The 18,678-nt window shown below is 36.3% G+C and overlaps 1 protein-coding gene across 1 annotated transcript; it reads right to left on the reverse strand.

The window, feature by feature from the left end:
- Positions 1 to 3,015: 3,015 nt before the first annotated feature.
- Positions 3,016 to 7,166, reverse strand: LOC139857042 (pyruvate dehydrogenase E1 component subunit alpha, mitochondrial-like). Its single transcript, XM_071845751.1, has 8 exons — positions 6,378 to 7,166; positions 5,691 to 5,770; positions 4,797 to 4,874; positions 4,484 to 4,579; positions 4,319 to 4,390; positions 4,006 to 4,059; positions 3,743 to 3,808; positions 3,016 to 3,429 (listed from the first exon to the last, which is right to left on the reverse strand). The coding sequence occupies exons 1-8, from the start codon at positions 7,072 to 7,074 to the stop codon at positions 3,385 to 3,387; spliced, it is 1,188 nt and encodes a 395-aa protein (XP_071701852.1). The 5' UTR covers positions 7,075 to 7,166; the 3' UTR covers positions 3,016 to 3,384.
- Positions 7,167 to 18,678: the final 11,512 nt, after the last annotated feature.

The following is an 18,678-nucleotide window of genomic DNA, read 5'->3' on the forward strand; positions in this document are numbered from 1 at the left end:
TGTATGTCTTTTGCAGAAATCTTTGTACGGCCTCAAGCAGGCACCTCGAGCTTGGTTTCAGCGATTTGCAGGGTATGCTCAGCGGATTGGCTTTCATCATAGCCGTTGTGACACATCTTTATTTATCTATCGGCAGGGCACCGACACCGCTTATCTGCTCCTCTATGTTGATGACATTATCTTGACTGCATCTTTTACAGGTTTGCTTCAGCAGATTATCACCTCTCTGCACAGAGAATTTGACATGACTGATCTAGGGCCACTGAACTATTTTTTGGGTATCTCCGCCACTCGCACCACCACTGGATTATTTCTGTCTCAGAAACAGTACGCCACAGAGATTCTTGAGTGTGCTGATATGGCCACATGTCACCCATGTAGGACCCCGGTCGAACCAGGGACTAAACTCACTACTCACGGTCCTCCCGTGAAGGACCCGACTTTATATCGCAGTCTTGCAGGTGCATTACAGTATCTGACCTTTACTCGGCCTGACATCACTTATGCTGTTCAACAGATTTGTCTCTTCATGCACGATCCACGAGAGCAACACCTTCACGCTCTTAATCGGATCTTACGGTATATTCGGGGTACTACAGATCTTGGTTTACAGTTGTACGCATCATCACCTACCACTTTGGTTGCCTACTCTGACGCTGATTGGGCTGGCTGCCCCACCACCAGACGCTCTACATCTGGTTATTGTGTGTTCCTTGGAAACAACTTGCTATCATGGTCGTCTAAACGACAACTTACACCTTCTCGATCTAGTGCTGAGGCCGAGTACCGTGGTGTGGCCAACACCGTTGCAGAGACATGCTGGATATGTAACCTTCTTCGTGAGCTGCATTGTCCTCTTACTTCAGCTACACTCGTCTACTGCGACAACGTCAGCTCCGTCTATCTCTCATCCAATCTAGTTCAACATCAGCGAACCAAACACATCGAGATTGACATTCACTTCGTTAGAGATTTGGTTGCTCAGGGACATGTCCGTGTTCTACATGTGCCTTCGAGATATCAGTTTGCGGATATCTTCACTAAAGGTCTCCCGTATGCATTGTTTGATGACTTTCGATCCAGTTTGAGCGTCCGCAGCACTCCCGCTTCAACTGCGGTGGGATGTTAGACTATATATATATATGGACCCTTGTTAGCCCATGTCCCTTTAGTATTGGGCTCAGCCCACCTATCAATTGTAGGGTTATGGTCTTTATATTGCTTTGTATACTTACTTTGGTGATTATCAAAATAAGAATACTCTCTATACTTCAACAAGGGTCTTAGAGATATCCACCAAATAAATTATAAAGCTACTAAAAACTGAATTTACCTAACTAATTTGAATGTATTGTGTGTTGTTTGGTATATGTTAAATGGTGTGTAAATGAGCTTATTTATAGATTTTCCAGCTACGGGCAAGCCGTTTAATCAACACGTTCTGGGTGGGTAACCCATTTCAAGATCACGATAGGGCACTGAGTTAGAGTAATCAGCCGTTATCTACGAGATTCTCCAGCAAAGGGTGCTTTTCATATTGGAATTCTTTTTATTTTATAAGGTGGTCTTTTATTTATTGTTCTATACGAGAGCTTGGGGTTACACCCTAGAGGGAGTTAGTCAAAGCCTTCTTGAGTGGTGGTACGACAGTACATATCATACCACAACGAAAATGACCCCAAAATTAAATTATTTGCTTCGCCATGGTAGAGAAGAAAAACGGCGCACCTCAATTCTCCAAAATATTGCGCCTTGGATTGCCCGTTTATGGGTTTCGAAAAAAATGCGCCTTGTTTCGAAGGTTTTTCTCTATCAGTGGGATCATGACTACCCGTTTCAAGCAGCCGTTTGCTGATGGGCAACACATTTATTGATCACGTTTAAGCAACATGTTTCAACAATCTGTTCAGGTTGGGTGACCCGTTTTATGATTATCACGTTTTGGATCTTTTGGCTTGATTTTGCTTGTGCACGAGGTCATAGCTCTGGTCACCGAGTTCGTAACTTCTTTTTACTGTTTTTGCTCTAGATTTTTCGTTTTAAGCCCATTTTCTTCGATTCTCCTTACATCGTCTTTGTAATTACTTGATCTATCGGGAAAAAAACTGTGTTTCGTACGAGTGTTCGAATGTGAATTTTCCTCCATCCTAAAAATCTCGAATCGCTCTAATATTTTTATATGGAGTTGCTTTAGCATTTAAAGTAGTCCTCTAAATTAGCTCTCGCGCGCGAGATGCGGCTCTCTAAATAAAAAATGAAGTGTAGGTTATAAAGCCCAGATGACACGCAAAAGTCAAAAGTAAGCGGTTTTAGGGAACCTATATCGCCCAAATGCAAATGTTGTGGACATTTAATAATTTGCAGGAATCATCCAAAATTTTGTTTATCAAGAATTCAAGATAGCATTTGGCTTGCCACCACAGAATAATGGGTCCCGATTTAGTAAATTAAACAACGAATAAATGAACACACTTTTATAGAAGGTTGAAAAAGAAGCGAGACGGGGCCGAAACGGTAGCAACATCAAAACGTCGCAACGGAAAAAACGGAGTCGAGACGGGGTCGAAACGGATGTTGACGAATGTTGACATTTATATATATAAATATATATTTACACATATTTTAGAGCTAAAAAAACCTTTGTTGACAAGTTTATACCTATAATTGCTATTAGCATTAATTTTGATTGATTTGACCGACTTATAACCGATTTTAACAGAATTTCTGACTTTTAGCCCCCAATTTTTCCTGCATTTAACCTGACTTTTGATCGTTGACCAGCTTATAAGAAAATGGGACGAGGTCTAAACGGTTTAGTCACCAAAAACGCCACAACGGGCGTCGCAGACGCCGTTTACAATAGTGCTTTTATATACCTACCACTGACAAGGATAGAAACAACCCTCCCTTTGGATCACAAACGATTCCAATTATAACATGCGAAATTGAGCACTTGTAGATACAATCAAATAGGTGACTCACTTTTCAGCTTTTTTCAAACTCATTATTGTAGTAATAAGCAAAAGTTCGAGTCTACTGGTTTGAAAAGACAAAAGACACAACCACCAATCCAATGTCTATAAGCAAACAACATTAGAAGACTTCACAAAAACAATACGGTTACAAATCAAAACATATAAGCCCAGAAGCAAATAGTCAGCCGCATACTGATACTGGCGACAAATAATAATGTAACTCAAGATGTCAACTTTTCTTTGCCATAGATTTGACCACAAAATTCGTATAAAGTAAAAAAAGCAAAACAGCAGAGAAATGTGTTATTCATTCGTGTTTTTTTTTTTTTTTCTGTTGTTATTATTCTCGTTTCAGTGTATGAAGAGCAGAGTTGGAGTGAAGGGGAAATGTTAATAATCTCGTTTTTTATCACGGAAGTGTAGTTCTCAACTCTTTCCTATCTGCTCCAAACGACTGCAACACAAAAAAAAAAAAAAGTTTGTTATGATATTATCTCAAGTGAATAAGATTAGAAAGAACTTAAACTTTTTTTTTGGGCCCTTTACCAAAAAAAAAGTCAAAAAGTATAAAATTATGATTATAATATTCTTTATGGGGGTAAGCAGGTCATACTAGTGTCAAATTTACTAGAAGTTTGTCAACCTTTATTTGATGCAAACAACGCATACCGCAAAAAAAAAAAATATATAATAAATAAATAAATAAATAAAAGGACATCAGTTTGTTATGCAATTCAACAATTAACAGAAACTGAATGGATAAATACCTCAACCCCAAATCCTTTACGGTAAACATTGGTAAAAAGTTCTGATTCAGCTGGCATTGGGCTTTCCTGTAGTTTCATAGAAAGATAACTATAAGATTGACAATCCATCATTGGTTTTAAACAATTGAGGAAATAAGAAAAAATACAGATTAAAAAAATGATTAATTAATATACAACAATTATGATCTATTCAAGCAAACATCAGTGGAAGGAGGTTATAATTGCCTACATAAATAATAAAGATAACTTTGACTAGTTGTTACCTTTGCTTTAGCAATGGCTTCATCAACTTGCTTTCTGGCTTGTTTCTCTATATCCTGAAAAAGAAAAAAAAAATTATTAAAAACAATAGAGCAGATTAGATTACATTACAGCCAGCTTATTTATTGATAATAATAAATAGTCAAACATGCTTTCAGTATTGTAAAACGGAAGAGAAAAGAAAAAAATAAAAAATGTTAGCCAAAAATGATCATCGTAATGTAGCTATTCGTTTGCCAAATACCATTCCAGATTATCAAATCTATTTAGTATAGTGACACAACAAATGGTAGATTAAACAGATATAATTATTACCTTAAGTTCTGTTTCAGTTGCTAGATCATGAGCCAATACCAACTTCCTTAATCTCTCGATGGGATCACGTTCCTGGAAACAACAAATTACACGTCAGAAAGAGGTGTATGATTTATGCATACAGAATAATGTTTTGTATTTGAAAAAATGTGAAAATGAATGAACCTGTCTGACACCGCTGATCTCATCACGTGTACGATAGGTGCTACCAGGATCTGACATAGAGTGCCCATGGTACCTGTACGTGTCCATTTCCAGAATCTGAACATAACCACCAAATATTATAATCATTCAAACACTCTAAATTTCTAGTTTAGATTAATATTAGAATGTTGCCCAACTTTGACTTTGACCAATTTTGACATGCTGAATCCAACTTTGACAGACTGTTACCCATGCTTACTAGTATTACAATAAGTAAGATATATATGTTTGTGACATCCAACTGGAAAGGAAAAAAAACAAATGGGCTACTCACAATAGGTCCGTTCTTCAAAGCATGTTCCTTTGCAAACTTGCAAGCTTGTTTGACAGCAAAGGCATCCATACCATCAACCTGCAAATCCATATTAATTATTACTATGTATTAATTAATTAATTATGACCATTATAGAATCAACTTAAATAACAGAAAGTATCGGAATCTTAATATCAAGCTGTGCAGAATAATAATTACCACTTTTATTCATATTAGTATAAACTAGTAAATGGACCGGGCCCGCTTCTCTGGGAGTTGGATGGTTATCGTTGTTTAAAACTGTACGTTTTCCGTTAAAATATTTTACCGTACTCTATTTAACAAAAGTAAAAAAAAAAAAAAAAAAAAAAAAAATCAAGTAAACCTATCAAACACGCATAATTAATTTTCTATTATTTAATCACACAAACCGACATAATATAGTTGATTATAATGTTATAAAGTCAATAATAATCAGTATGTACAACTCATTACGGTTTTCATTAGAAAAATCTAAAACAATATGTAACTATAAAAGTAAAAATGTGAAACTAAAATTTTTTGGTTTAAAATAAATAAATTAAACACTTAAAAAATTAAGTTGAAAATTAAAACAAAAAACATCACATGCTATACATTTAGAAACTAATGTCATAAAGTGAGTTAATTGTAAATCTTGTCATATTGGTTAATCAAACGACCAAATTTTGTTGTTTTAGTATATATGATACAATATAATAGAGTTGACCAGGGTTGGGCCTGAGATTGGGTATCAAACTACCAACAAATCATATAAAGCATATTAACAAAGCAGAATTGTTTTCAGAGAAATGGAAAGAGAAAAAATAAACACTATAATACCAATAACAAGTGATAATAGTTAAAATCCTGTCCAAACATACGAGTGACACTCACCTTCAAACCAGGAACATAGTCCCCTCGCTTGTAGTAAGCGGGACTCTTTGCAGCTCTCCATTCTGCTGTACCCATACCATCTGCAACCCAACCAAACAAACCTCAATTCATATCATATCATATAATGTGTAAAATGCATACTTAAAAGGTAAATGAACAACCACAATACAAACAAACCATACTATTCTATTCCAGTCCATGAATAGATACAACCACACTCACGAAATTGTTTCCCTAACACCATTCCCATGTATACTTATATCATACTTCATTCTCAAGTTAACCAGTTCCTTCCTGATTACAACAGGTAATTTTAAATTCAAGAAACTTTAATTCCCAATTTCTTACCCCCAAACTAAAACCATAAACTTCATACATAATTAACCAAAACCTTCAGTTAACTTAATACCATGAATTTCCGAGCCAAAACAACAAACAAATAAAAGAAAAACTCAACCAATCATTACTTAAGGTGTACATAAACATATACATACAGCTATCACTGTTTTCCACATTTTATTTTGCTTCTTAGTGGTGTTAAGGTGTTACCATGTCTACAATTCAACATTAAAATAATCAAACATTACACATGTTAAATAGCATCCATAATAAACACCTAGAGTCAAACAGAAAACACACTAAATGATTGAGTAAAAATCATAGAAAAATTCATATAAGAAGCCTTACAATGATTGTTTTCACAGACCAAAATAGCAGGCAAGTCCCAAAGGGCAGCCATATTCAAAGCTTCAAACAATTGTCCTTGATTAGCAGCACCATCACCATACATAGCAAAAGTAACATGATCTTCCTTCCTATACTTTTGAGCAAACGCCAAACCACAACCTAATGGCACCTGAGCACCTACAATCCCATGACCACCAAAGAAACAAGCATCTTTTTTATAAAAATGCATTGAACCACCTTTTCCATTTGAACAACCATCTTGTCTTCCCATTAATTCAGCAAAACTTTCAAGCAAACTACCACCACGCCCTAAATATATGCAATGATCACGATACGCAGTGATTATACAATCTTTTTTCGTAATTGCTGCTTCCATACCTATACACACAGCTTCCTGTCCATCGTACAGATGACAAAACCCTCTGATTAGTTTCGATTTGTATAACGAATCAGCGGCTATCTCCATACGACGCATAAGAGCCATATCCGTGAAGAACTTCATCAATTCTTTCGGTGTAGTGTCGACGGATCGCGACGGTGGTTCGCAGTTGTGTCCGGTGAATGGAACGCTGGTTTCCACGGTGATTGTGGTTGTGTCGTCGGTGGAGAAGTGACGACGGCTGTTGAGAAAAGAGGTGGTGGATGCGGCGGTGGTGTACGGTTTGAGGAGACCGGAGCTCCGGCGAACGAGAGACATGACGATCGTCGGAGGGTTTTGATGGGTTGATGGATCGAAAAGTTAGGTTTTGGTGAAAGGGCAAAGGGTGGAGAACAGGAAATGAACAAAATGACACTTCGGAATAAATAAATTAGAATTGTTTTTTTTTTTTTTTTATAAAGTGAGATACAAACAGATGTAGACATATTTTATAAAAACAACATAAATAAAATTTACTCAAGCTATATAAATCAGTAATTTTTTTTTTTTCCCGTAGCAATAAAAGTATGGTTAAGACCTTCAGTTCATCAAAAATATATATTCTACATTAAGTTGAATTTTTTTGGAAAAAATAAGAATTATAACGAACATTTTGCTAACGATAATTTTAAGAGACATCGTTAACATGCTTTATTGCATTGTACACCGCGGTTACTAGTCATTTTTAAATTAATAACTATCATATACTAATAATTGATTCATATCTACGTTTAATTGATAGATTGTACAATTTTTATACATTTATTGACATGGCCCCTATTACAATTCATTCATTTGAGTACAAAATGCACTAATAACACAAAACAAACCAATGCAAAATCATATAACATCAATCAACTATGTATATCAAGTGAGCAAACCAAAAATATGAAGCAAACTGCTTTAAGTCCTCGATTATAATTTACATAATTTTTAATTTGGGTAATTAACCAATTTACCTAACTTTTTAAGTTTATAACAATTTTCTTGAAAAAGATTGCAGATTTACCCACTTGCAAGTGAGTAGTGAACGATAACTCTCTAACCCTGGCTATAATTTCTCCGTCACGGTCAGCTTATCTCGACCATCAACTGTACACAAATGATTTGCAGCTTTACGACCGGTTCATCACCCAGATACTAGGGATTTGGGATTCTTGCGCTCGATCTTATTCGATAAAATTTTCAAATAATATTTTCGTAGATTGTTTTGAATATTTTTATAATGTTTTCACTTCATCCAAAGAACATTATTTTTCACACACAAAAAAGTTCACATTCACTTAACCTTTGCATTCACATTCATTGATTACTCAATTTTGAACGTATCATCTTAACCTTTACATTACGTTTTTAGTTTTTAGTTTGTACTCCGTATTACATAATGAATATAGGTCCTGAAAGATTTGATGTTCATATTTGCCATACTGGTGCTCTCGAAATCATAACAACATTCATATATATTTGCCAATCTACTATTTTGTAAAGCCTTTAAAACTACATGTTTACACACACAAAAATTAATGAATCGAAAACTTGTTAAACAAGATCTTCAGAAGTTAGATATGCCACTTAAGTCTCCTATTCAATGAAGTACAAGGTAGATTCATAAATTTAATATGTGGTTGACGATATGACCCGATATGATGAGACTAGTGCCTACTGCAATAGGTAGACGATCGACATGCTATGTGTGGTATTAAAAGTGTGAATAGGTGTGACTTAATTTCATGCTAGATAGCGACGTTTCGGTAGAAGATAGTAGACTAATACGAGTAAGTAGTTATTGTGATTTGCCCTATAACACGTGCTTTGTGTATATTATGAAAACTTTAGAGACTAATACCAGAGGATAGTACCTATAGAAATTATATTACGGATGATATAGAAAACTTTAGAGACTTCTTAGACTTTGCAATTAGTCGGGAAACAAAATTTAAACGCTAAAAGCCACTTTAGGAATCGGGTGGGGTCCCGTGCGTAACAACTTGGGTGTTTTGTGATTGTCTTTGTTTATGATTCTCGGCGTATTCAACTCAAGTCGTTGTTCTTTCGGTGTTTGGTTATCTTTGCCAAAATGGTTTTTGTCGGCTCTTCATGTGTCTTTGGATGTAACCCTGTTACGTGTCGTCATTAATCTGATTTGTTAATAGATAATATGATGATCATTAGCTTATACCATTTAAATACCAATGACATCAGCTCATGTATTTGTATTCTTAAATTTATAATAATAATAATAATAATAATAATAATAATAATAATAATAATACATTAAAGAAAAGTGTTAATTGAGATATCTTAAAACCAAACTTTTAATCTCAACCATTAGATCAAACAAATTACAATTAGTAACCTCTTAACTACACCATTAGATTTAATTATTGATCAATAAGTCTTCACTACACAATTCTATTCCAAAAATACCCTTTAAAAACACGGGATGCATATACAATTTTTGGGGTTTCAACAAATCAATTTCATTCACAATTTTATCACGAGCGAAACCCTAATTCTCTCCGAAAATGCAATACGACTTCTGCCATAACGGTTGCTGCTGAGTTCAATCCAAATTAGACATTAACATTAATTGGATGTTGTTGTATTTCTGGTTTTTGATTCCTGGCATAGTGATACAATCCCACATCGGTCATGTAGGAAACAACATGAGGGTACTTAAGCTTAAGGGGTTCTCCTAAAAATTGGACATGTCTTTTGGGCTAGGCTCTTCCTTTGGCTTTAAGTTCGTATCATTTGGTGCTCTCATTAAGAGGTCGCGTTTTCGGAGGGGGCGACCTAGGAGAGGGCTACCGGGAATATCTAGAGTGGGCACCACGCGTAGCGGAAGATGCGACCTAGAAAAGGGCTACCTAGCGAAAAAGTCTAGAGTGAAAGCCATCTAGAGTGGGCCAACGAGCACCCAACGGGCCAACATGCGATGTGGAAGGGGCGACCTAGCGAAATAAAAAAAACCCTTGTGAGAGCTACCTAGAGTGGTCCAACGAGCACCCAACGGGCCAACAAGGACGTCAGCACTTGATGGGGTGTGCAATGATACAATCCCACATTGGTCATGCAGGAAACTACATTAGGGTACTTAAGCCTAAGGGGTTCTCCTAACCATTGAACATGTCTTTTGGGCTAGACTCTTCCTTTGGCTTTAAAATGATATGCCTTATTCGAGACAGGCACAATCTCCTTTGAATTGAAATTGATTTTATTGATTGACTGAATATTACATCAGTACAAATTGTATTTATACAACTAATCCTAATCTCTAGCCGTTCAATACTAACAACTCTTTTGATTACAGCTTGACACGTGTCCTATTAACAACCAACCTCTAACAGACTCAACTACTAATAACTGCCATCTTCACTTCTTAGCCAGCTCGTAATCCTTCAACCTTTTGGATGGTATCTTCAAACGTTGAGGTCTGCTACCCTCGTTGACTTTAGTATTGACTTCAAAGTTGACTTTGGTGTTGACTGTATCATCACTTTCTCCTTCCAAATTAACCATGTCCTCATGGTTCCTTCTTGCTTCCAGTGATTTGAATTCTTCTGCATCTATCCAAGTAGCTTCTTCCATGAGCAATAACTCCCATTTGACTAACACTTGGTCAATCAATTTTCCATCTCTTAAAATTTGTCTTCCCTCCAACACATGTTGAGGCCACAGAACTTGACCACTCATATTATCTGATTCTGGCAATGGAACACAATTAGTTTGCTCATCTCCTCTAAATTTCTTCAATAAGGACACATGAAACACATGATGAATCTTGGAATATTCTAGTAATTGCAATTTATAAGCAACTGGGCCAAATTGTTTAAGCACTTTATAAGGACCAAAATATTTCCTGCTCAATTTTTGATTCACCCTTTTGACTACTGACAGCTGTCTGTACGGATGTAACTTTACCCATACCATATCACCTTCTATGAAACACTGTGCAGTCCTGTGTTTGTCAGCCATCAACTTCATTTGGGCAGTTGCTTTTAACAAGCACTCTCTCAGAATCCTAATTTTCTCATGCTTATCCTGAAGTATCACATGTAATGCTTCAACAGTAACATTGTCTTGTAAATAATCTGAGATCACTGGTGAGGACCATTGTTTAGGAATATCAGCCACAAAGCTTCTCAAATATTTCTCTAAACATCTGTTAATAACCTCTATTTGCCCATCAGTCTGAGGATGGTAAGAAGATGACATTCTCAATTTTATTTTAGTCACTTTACATAATTCTGTCCAAAACTTGCTCACAAATACCTTATCTCTATCAGACACCACAGATTTAGGCATGCCATGCAGTTTGTACACCATTTCAAACATCAGATTAGCAACTGTAACAGCAGAATAATTTGCAGTCAATCCACCAAAGTGCACACCTTTGGTTAGCCTGTCCACCACCATACAAATCACTGTATACCCATAAGAATTAGGTAAACCAGTGATGAAATCCATACTTAGATCCTCCCAAACTTATTGTGGAATATCCAAAGGTTGTAGTAACCCATAAGGAGCCACATTTAGGGTTTTAACCTGTTGGCAAATATTGCAGTTTTTAATGAATTCAGTCATATCCTTTTTGATTCCTTTCCAATAAAAATTGGCTACTATTCTCATATAACTTCTATGAACTTCAGCATGTCCACCAATTGGAGAAGAATGGTATTCTTCTAACAATTTTTGCCTCAATTCACTATGATTAGGTATGTATAACCCGCATTTATAGTAAATCAATCCATCTCTGACTTTCCACCCTTATCTTTTAATCGGATTATCCACAATATCAACCATCAATTCTTGAGCTTCACTATCAGTAACTAAATACTATTTTAAATCCTGAATTAAATCAATCTGTGAAATTGCCATAAAAGACCCATCTACCACAGCTATTCTGGATAAAGCATCAGCAGTTACATTTTGTATTCCAGGCTTGTATACAATTTCATACTGATATCCTAATAATTTGGTGAGGTAATGTTGTTGCTCAGGGGTTTGTATGGTTTACTCCATTAGACTTTTTAAGCTCTTGTGGTCAGTGAATATGGTGAATGTAACATCCCGCGTTTTTCCGTTTAATTTATTTTAACACCGTCTTTTTTTTATAAATAATATCCTTCGTTATTTAAATTCGTAACTTTCGTTGACTAACGTTCATAATATTTCCGTTATTTAATTATAACATCACTCATTTACTCGAGCGTTTTCAAAATATCCGTTCGGTAAAATCCCGCACCCGCTTCTAAACTCGAGGGACTAAAATTGACACGGGGCAAACTAGTTGACTAGGTCAACTAGTCCACCCCAATCACCACCATTCAATCATCTCCATCTCTCTCTCTTTCTCTCTAGCAAGAACACACACACAAACACCCAATTCAATCATTCATCATCTAAATTCGATCTAGGAGGCTTACAACAAAACAAATTACATATTTGGAATCCTCTCTTCATCCTCTACAATTTGATACCAACTTCATCTCGTTTGGGTAACATTTCTAAAACTCTAGATTTCTCTAAATTCGTGTTTTTGATTTGAAATGGTGTTAGTTAGTGTCTATGGCTCGTGTCTAGCATGAAAATATGATTTACTTGCTCGATTTGTTGTTTTGAGTAAATAGTTTGAACATTTGAAATGGGTTTGCTTAATCTTGCATTTTGGAAGATTAAATGTTGTTTGATTGTTAAAGTTCATGTTTTAATTATGTTACTAGTATCACTAGCTTCGTTTTGATTTGTAGGTTGATTAAGAAAACTTCAAACACATGATTATTGATTTTTTGTGAATTTTGGTTAGGGTTTGATAGACTTTGAAATGAACTTTTGATGCGTTGAATGCTTGTTAATGTTGTTAGTAAGTGTTTAGATGCATTGTATGCTTAATTACCTTCGAAACGGCATATCGTATGTGTAAATTGGATTCCCGAATCATAAAATACGTTTTACGAACTTGAAACTTTGAAAATAAACCCTTCTTGATCAATTGACGAGTTTTCGGTTATTGTAATTGATGTTTTTGCTCATGAAAGGTAGTTAATTGTATTCCTTGTCAAAAGAGCTTTCCAATGATATAAGATGCGTATTCTAAGTGTTTACGGTTTGCGTTTTGTGCTAAATTGAATTTTGGATCAAGACTTGAACTTTTGAAACTGACCAGGTACCAGGCCACGCCTAATGTCGCGGCGCGACACCTCTGGCCGCGGCGCGGCAATAGCCGTGTTTGGGTTCTGACCTACTTTGTCAAATTTCGAAAAATGTTTGCTATGCTACGCACCTCCGATTAACATGTAACTTGGCCAACATGCTCATATATGACTTCTAAGCTTAGAAAAATAGTTTGGGACCCGACCCGAACGTGTTGACTTTTTCGTTGACTTTGACCAAGTTTGACTTTTAGTCAAACTTAACAAAACACTTATACAATCGTTCTAATCTTATTTTATACTTGATTCTTGCATGAAACTTGACAACGTGATTCACATGCTATACTATTCGAGTCATAACGAGCCATAGGACTAATTGAACACATTTCGCCCGACCTTGTGTCGTAACCGGTTAATTGATACAACTTATTTGTTTAGGTCAAGGCTAAGCAACTTTCATGCACACGTTTACTTTGTGAAGTACTTTTATACTCGTGTACTCGAGGTGAGATCATAGTCCCACCTTTTCAACAACTTTTTATAACTTTAAATTGTGGGCTGAGGAACATATACTTTGTTACATCTTATACTACTTACTTTTATGTTTTGAACACAAGTCCGATGAAACAAACATTCTACAGCGAGTTTAGAACAAAAATCCTCAATTCGATTATCATTAGTTACACTTGCCGGGTGTAAGCGAGAACTTATGTTGTATGGATCCATATGGGTTTGACAAACCCTCATTCAAACGGTTCGCTACCGTTTACGAATGGAATATATTTTCGTGAAACAGTGTATGTTCTAACACTAAGTGATGGGGTTCTATGGAAGGAAATGTTAAGCATTGATAATTGGGTGCTCGCGAACCAACTTTTGGAATGCAACTTTTGGATGATCAATTTATGGAAATACTAAATCTTGTGGTTCAAAATATAACTTTTATTAATACACCTATGATTTCACCAACGTTTTTCGTTGACAGTTTTCTATATGTTTCTCAGGTTCATACATGGCTATTTGATACATGCTTCCGCGTACATTCATACTTGCTTGGGGTCAAGCATACATGCATACACTCTGATTTCATGCTTGGAGTCAAGCATACATACATGCATACGCTAGTGATAGCACCTTTGGATTCAAACATATTGTTTACATACTTACGCTATTTATAGCAACTGTGTTTTTAAACTAATTATGTCGCAAGTTATTTCATTTATACTTTACAATTTTTGTAATCTTAAACTTGTTGTCGAATTGTTTGTAAACTAAACTTTGCAAGTCTTGTACGTTTCAAATGAATGCGACATAATTTTGGTCAAACGAGTCTCATATAGGGACTACGACCACGCAACGGGACCTAAGTTAACGGCGCCGTCAATAACGGTTTTGGTCGGGTCGTTACAAGTGGTATCAGAGCGTTGGTTGTAGGGAACTAGGACGTGCATTAGTGTGTCTAACAGAGTCGTTAAGACGCATTAGTGAGTCTAGACTACAACCGGATAGTTAGCATTTGCATTCTGACATACATTTGCTATATATAGCACTTACTTGACTACTTGTGCATTATACTTGAATCATTCTTAGGCAAACTTTTTAATGGTACCCAACCTTCATCATACGAACTCGTATTCCGCCACTTTTTGGTAACACATGTAAATTCAAGGTTTATACGCGTACGGATGACCACGACTTCATTAGTCACACTTGTTCGGGAACTCTGTCTCTCGGATTGTTATTTGCCACCGTTTCAACTTACTATCGGTTTCCCACTGGTGTTTCTTACTATCTACTTTTTGGTGTTACTACCATCACTACTCTAGGTGAGTATCGTCATCAACATTTATCACTACGGTTGCGTGCTACTCGTTATCATGACTCGTTACTCTTTTCATACCTGAATACCTTATTGTCTGACTCGAACTACATTGACGTGAACAATCATTTATACACTTCCCTCGGGGAACGCTTCTTTATAGTTGCACTAATTCTTTCGATTCAATACGAGTCACGTTAGAGACGTCGTTACACTTTGTTTATTTTAAACTTCACGATTACACGAACTTGAATCTATAGAGTGATGTGGGAATGGAGGTATGAGTTAGCGTAATATAACGACACTCGATCAACGTGGTTATATTACGGTAAGACATACCAAAGTTCTAGTGACACGTGATGGTGGTTAGACTCGATCAACCTAAACACCACCATGTGCCATGTACATGACTTCATCCTTTCATGTTTGGACATCTGAAAACTCCGAAAGTACTGACAACCACCATACCAGGGACACATCTTCGATTATTGTCGAACTATATTTATGCTTCCGAATGAATGACGAATTCTCCCAACTTTGACCATACGTTACACGTGTATACTATCTCGTCCTCGCACAGTCTTATTGACTAACTACAACTTACTCGTTATGCTCGCATCAAGACGGAAACTTCTCTTGCCTTACACTCGTAATTTCGGTTCAGGAAATCTTTTATTTTAAATTCTCAATGGAGAGAGACTCTTCACGTTATGCTAGTATTCGCCTCGAGGGTGAATAGTCCCGACGAACGTTTTTGGAAACCGATTAATCTTTCGCGGCGCGAAATTCTTGAGAAACAAAAACTTGTTCCAACGAACGTTTTCACATCCTAACAAACTCTTTCAAATATACCTTAAAGAGATGTACCTCGTTTCGGATCGAGATCCTCGTTTCACTTCTAGATTTTGGAGTGCCTCACAAAAAGTCTCGGGACCACGTTTAGACATGAGTACCGCACATCAACCACAACCCGACGGACCGAGCAAACATACGATTCAAACCTTGGAAACCGTAATACGAATTCGTGTTATCGACTTCAAAATTTCTTGAGAAAAATCTTTGCTTTTAACCGAATTCTCTTACCACGATAGTTATCATTCGATTCTTAACGTCACACCTTTTGAAACCACATGTGACCGGAAACGTCATTCTCTTTTGTCGAACAAAGTAAACGATGATCAACTCACCGGGCCCGAGTATATTCATGAACAACCGAAAAAAAAAAAAATTATTCATATTCAAGCAAGACCCAACACAACTCGTATTCACCAAGAGCTACGCCGATGTTAGACGTAAACATTTTGAATTCCAATTGGGTAACCGCGAAATCTTAAAGTCGCACCTTGGAAGGGTGTAATCCGTCTCGGGAAACATAGAAAGCTAAATCCGCGATATTTTTAATCCTTTTGAAATCTTGGGGCATTTTGAACCCGTTGCTAGCCGTTTACATTTTCCGACTCATTTTGAGTCTCCGTTTATCCAACATCCGATGTATCAACTTAAGGACGTGTCTTGCAAACAAGAACTTGTTATTCCTTTCAGATGAACTTACTATCAATGACAAATTCCACTTCCTAGGAGAACCGGATGAAACCGTGAATCGTGAAACCAAATCTTAAAACAACATAAAATCCCGACCGTCGAAGTCCGTTGAATTGCCCAAGGACGTACCTCCACTTATCCGTAGAATTTCCTACGCAAGAGCTCGAGGAAGATTCAACAACTACTACTTCCAACTAAATTTCGGGACAAAATTTCTTTTGAGGTGTGGATAATGTAACATCCCGCGTTTTTCCGTTTAATTTATTTTAACACCGTCTTTTTTTTTTAAATAATATCCTTCATTATTTAAATTCGTAACTTTCGTTGACTAACGTTCATAATATTTCCGTTATTTAATTATAACATCACTCATTTACTCGAGCGTTTTCAAAATATCCGTTCGGTAAAATCCCGCACCCGCTTCTAAACTCGAGGGACTAAAATTGACACGGGGCAAACTAGTTGACTAGGTCAACTAGTCCACCCCAATCACCACCATTCAATCATCTCCATCTCTCTCTCTCTTTCTCTCTAGCAAGAACACACACACAAACACCCAATTCAATCATTCATCATCTAAATTCGATCTAGGAGGCTTACAACAAAACAAATTACATATTTGGAATCCTCTCTTCATCCTCTACAATTTGATACCAACTTCATCTCGTTTGGGTAACATTTCTAAAACTCTAGATTTCTCTAAATTCGTGTTTTTGATTTGAAATGGTGTTAGTTAGTGTCTATGGCTCGTGTCTAGCATGAAAATATGATTTACTTGCTCGATTTGTTGTTTTGAGTAACTAGTTTGAACATTTGAAATGGGTTTGCTTAATCTTGCATTTTGGAAGATTAAATGTTGTTTGATTGTTAAAGTTCATGTTTTAATTGTGTTACTAGTATCACTAGCTTCGTTTTGATGCGTAGGTTGATTAAGAAAACTTCAAACACATGATTATTGATTTTTTGTGAATTTTGGTTAGGATTTGATAGACTTTGAAATGAACTTTTGATGAGTTGAATGCTTGTTAATGTTGTTAGTAAGTGTTTAGATGCATTGTATGCTTAATTACCTTCGAAACGGCATATCGTATGTGTAAATTGGATTCCCGAATCATAAAATACGTTTTACGAACTTGAAACTTTGAAAATAAACCCTTCTTGATCAATTGACAAGTTTTCGGTTATTGTAATTGATGTTTTTGCTCGTGAAAGGTAGTTAATTGTATTCCTTGTCAAAAGAGCTTTCCAATGATATAAGATGCGTATTCTAAGTGTTTACGGTTTGCGTTTTGTGCTAAATTGAATTTTGGATCAAGACTTGAACTTTTGAAACTGACCAGGTACCAGGCCACGCCTAATGTCGCGGCGCGACACCTCTGGCCGCGGCGCGGCAATAGCCGTGTTTGGGTTCTGACCTACTTTGTCAAATTTCGAAAAATGTTTGCTAAGCTACGCACCTCCGATTAACATGTAACTTGGCCAACATGCTCATATATGACTTCTAAGCTTAGAAAAATAGTTTGGGACCCGACCCGAATGTGTTGACTTTTTCGTTGACTTTGACCAAGTTTGACTTTTAGTCAAACTTAACAAAACACTTATACAATCGTTCTAATCTTATTTTATACTTGATTCTTGCATGAAACTTGACAACGTGATTCACATGCTATACTATTCGAGTCATAACGAGCCATAGGACTAATTGAACACATTTCGCCCGACCTTGTGTCGTAACCGGTTAATTGATACAACTTATTTGTTTAGGTCAAGGCTAAGCAACTTTCATGCACACGTTTACTTTGTGAAGTACTTTTATACTCGTGCACTCGAGGTGAGATCATAGTCCCACCTTTTCAACAACTTTTTATACCTTTAAATTGTGGGCTGAGGAACATATACTTTGTTACATCTTATACTACTTATTTTTATGTTTTGAACACAAGTTCGATGAAACAAACATTCTACAGCGAGTTTAGAACAAAAATCCTCAATTCGATTATCATTAGTTACACTTGCCGGGTGTAAGCGAGAACTTATGTTGTATGGATCCATATGGGTTTGACAAACCCTCATTCAAACGGTTCGCTACCGTTTACGAATGGAATATATTTTCGTGAAACAGTGTATGTTCTAACACTAAGTGATGGGGTTCTATGGAAGGAAATGTTAAGCATTGATAATTGGGTGCTCGCGAACCAACTTTTGGAATGCAACTTTTGGATGATCAATTTATGGAAATACTAAATCTTGTGGTTCAAAATATAACTTTTATTAATACACCTATGATTTCACCAACGTTTTTCGTTGACAGTTTTCTATATGTTTCTCAGGTTCATACATGGCTATTTGATACATGCTTCCGCGTAC

Source organism: Rutidosis leptorrhynchoides, chromosome 7 (assembly GCF_046630445.1).
Source record: "Rutidosis leptorrhynchoides isolate AG116_Rl617_1_P2 chromosome 7, CSIRO_AGI_Rlap_v1, whole genome shotgun sequence".
NCBI lineage: Eukaryota > Viridiplantae > Streptophyta > Magnoliopsida > Asterales > Asteraceae > Rutidosis > Rutidosis leptorrhynchoides.

Coding starts and splice junctions, on each gene's coding strand:
- LOC139857042 (XM_071845751.1), bottom strand. CDS start 7,074: ATGTCTCTCGTTCGCCGGAGCTCCGGTCTCCTCAAACCGTACACCACC. Junction 5,771..6,377: donor GGTCTGTGAAAACAATCATT/GTAAGGCTTCTT, acceptor GTTGGGTTGCAG/ATGGTATGGGTACAGCAGAA. Junction 4,391..4,483: donor AGATCAGCGGTGTCAGACAG/GTTCATTCATTT, acceptor TGTTGTTTCCAG/GAACGTGATCCCATCGAGAG.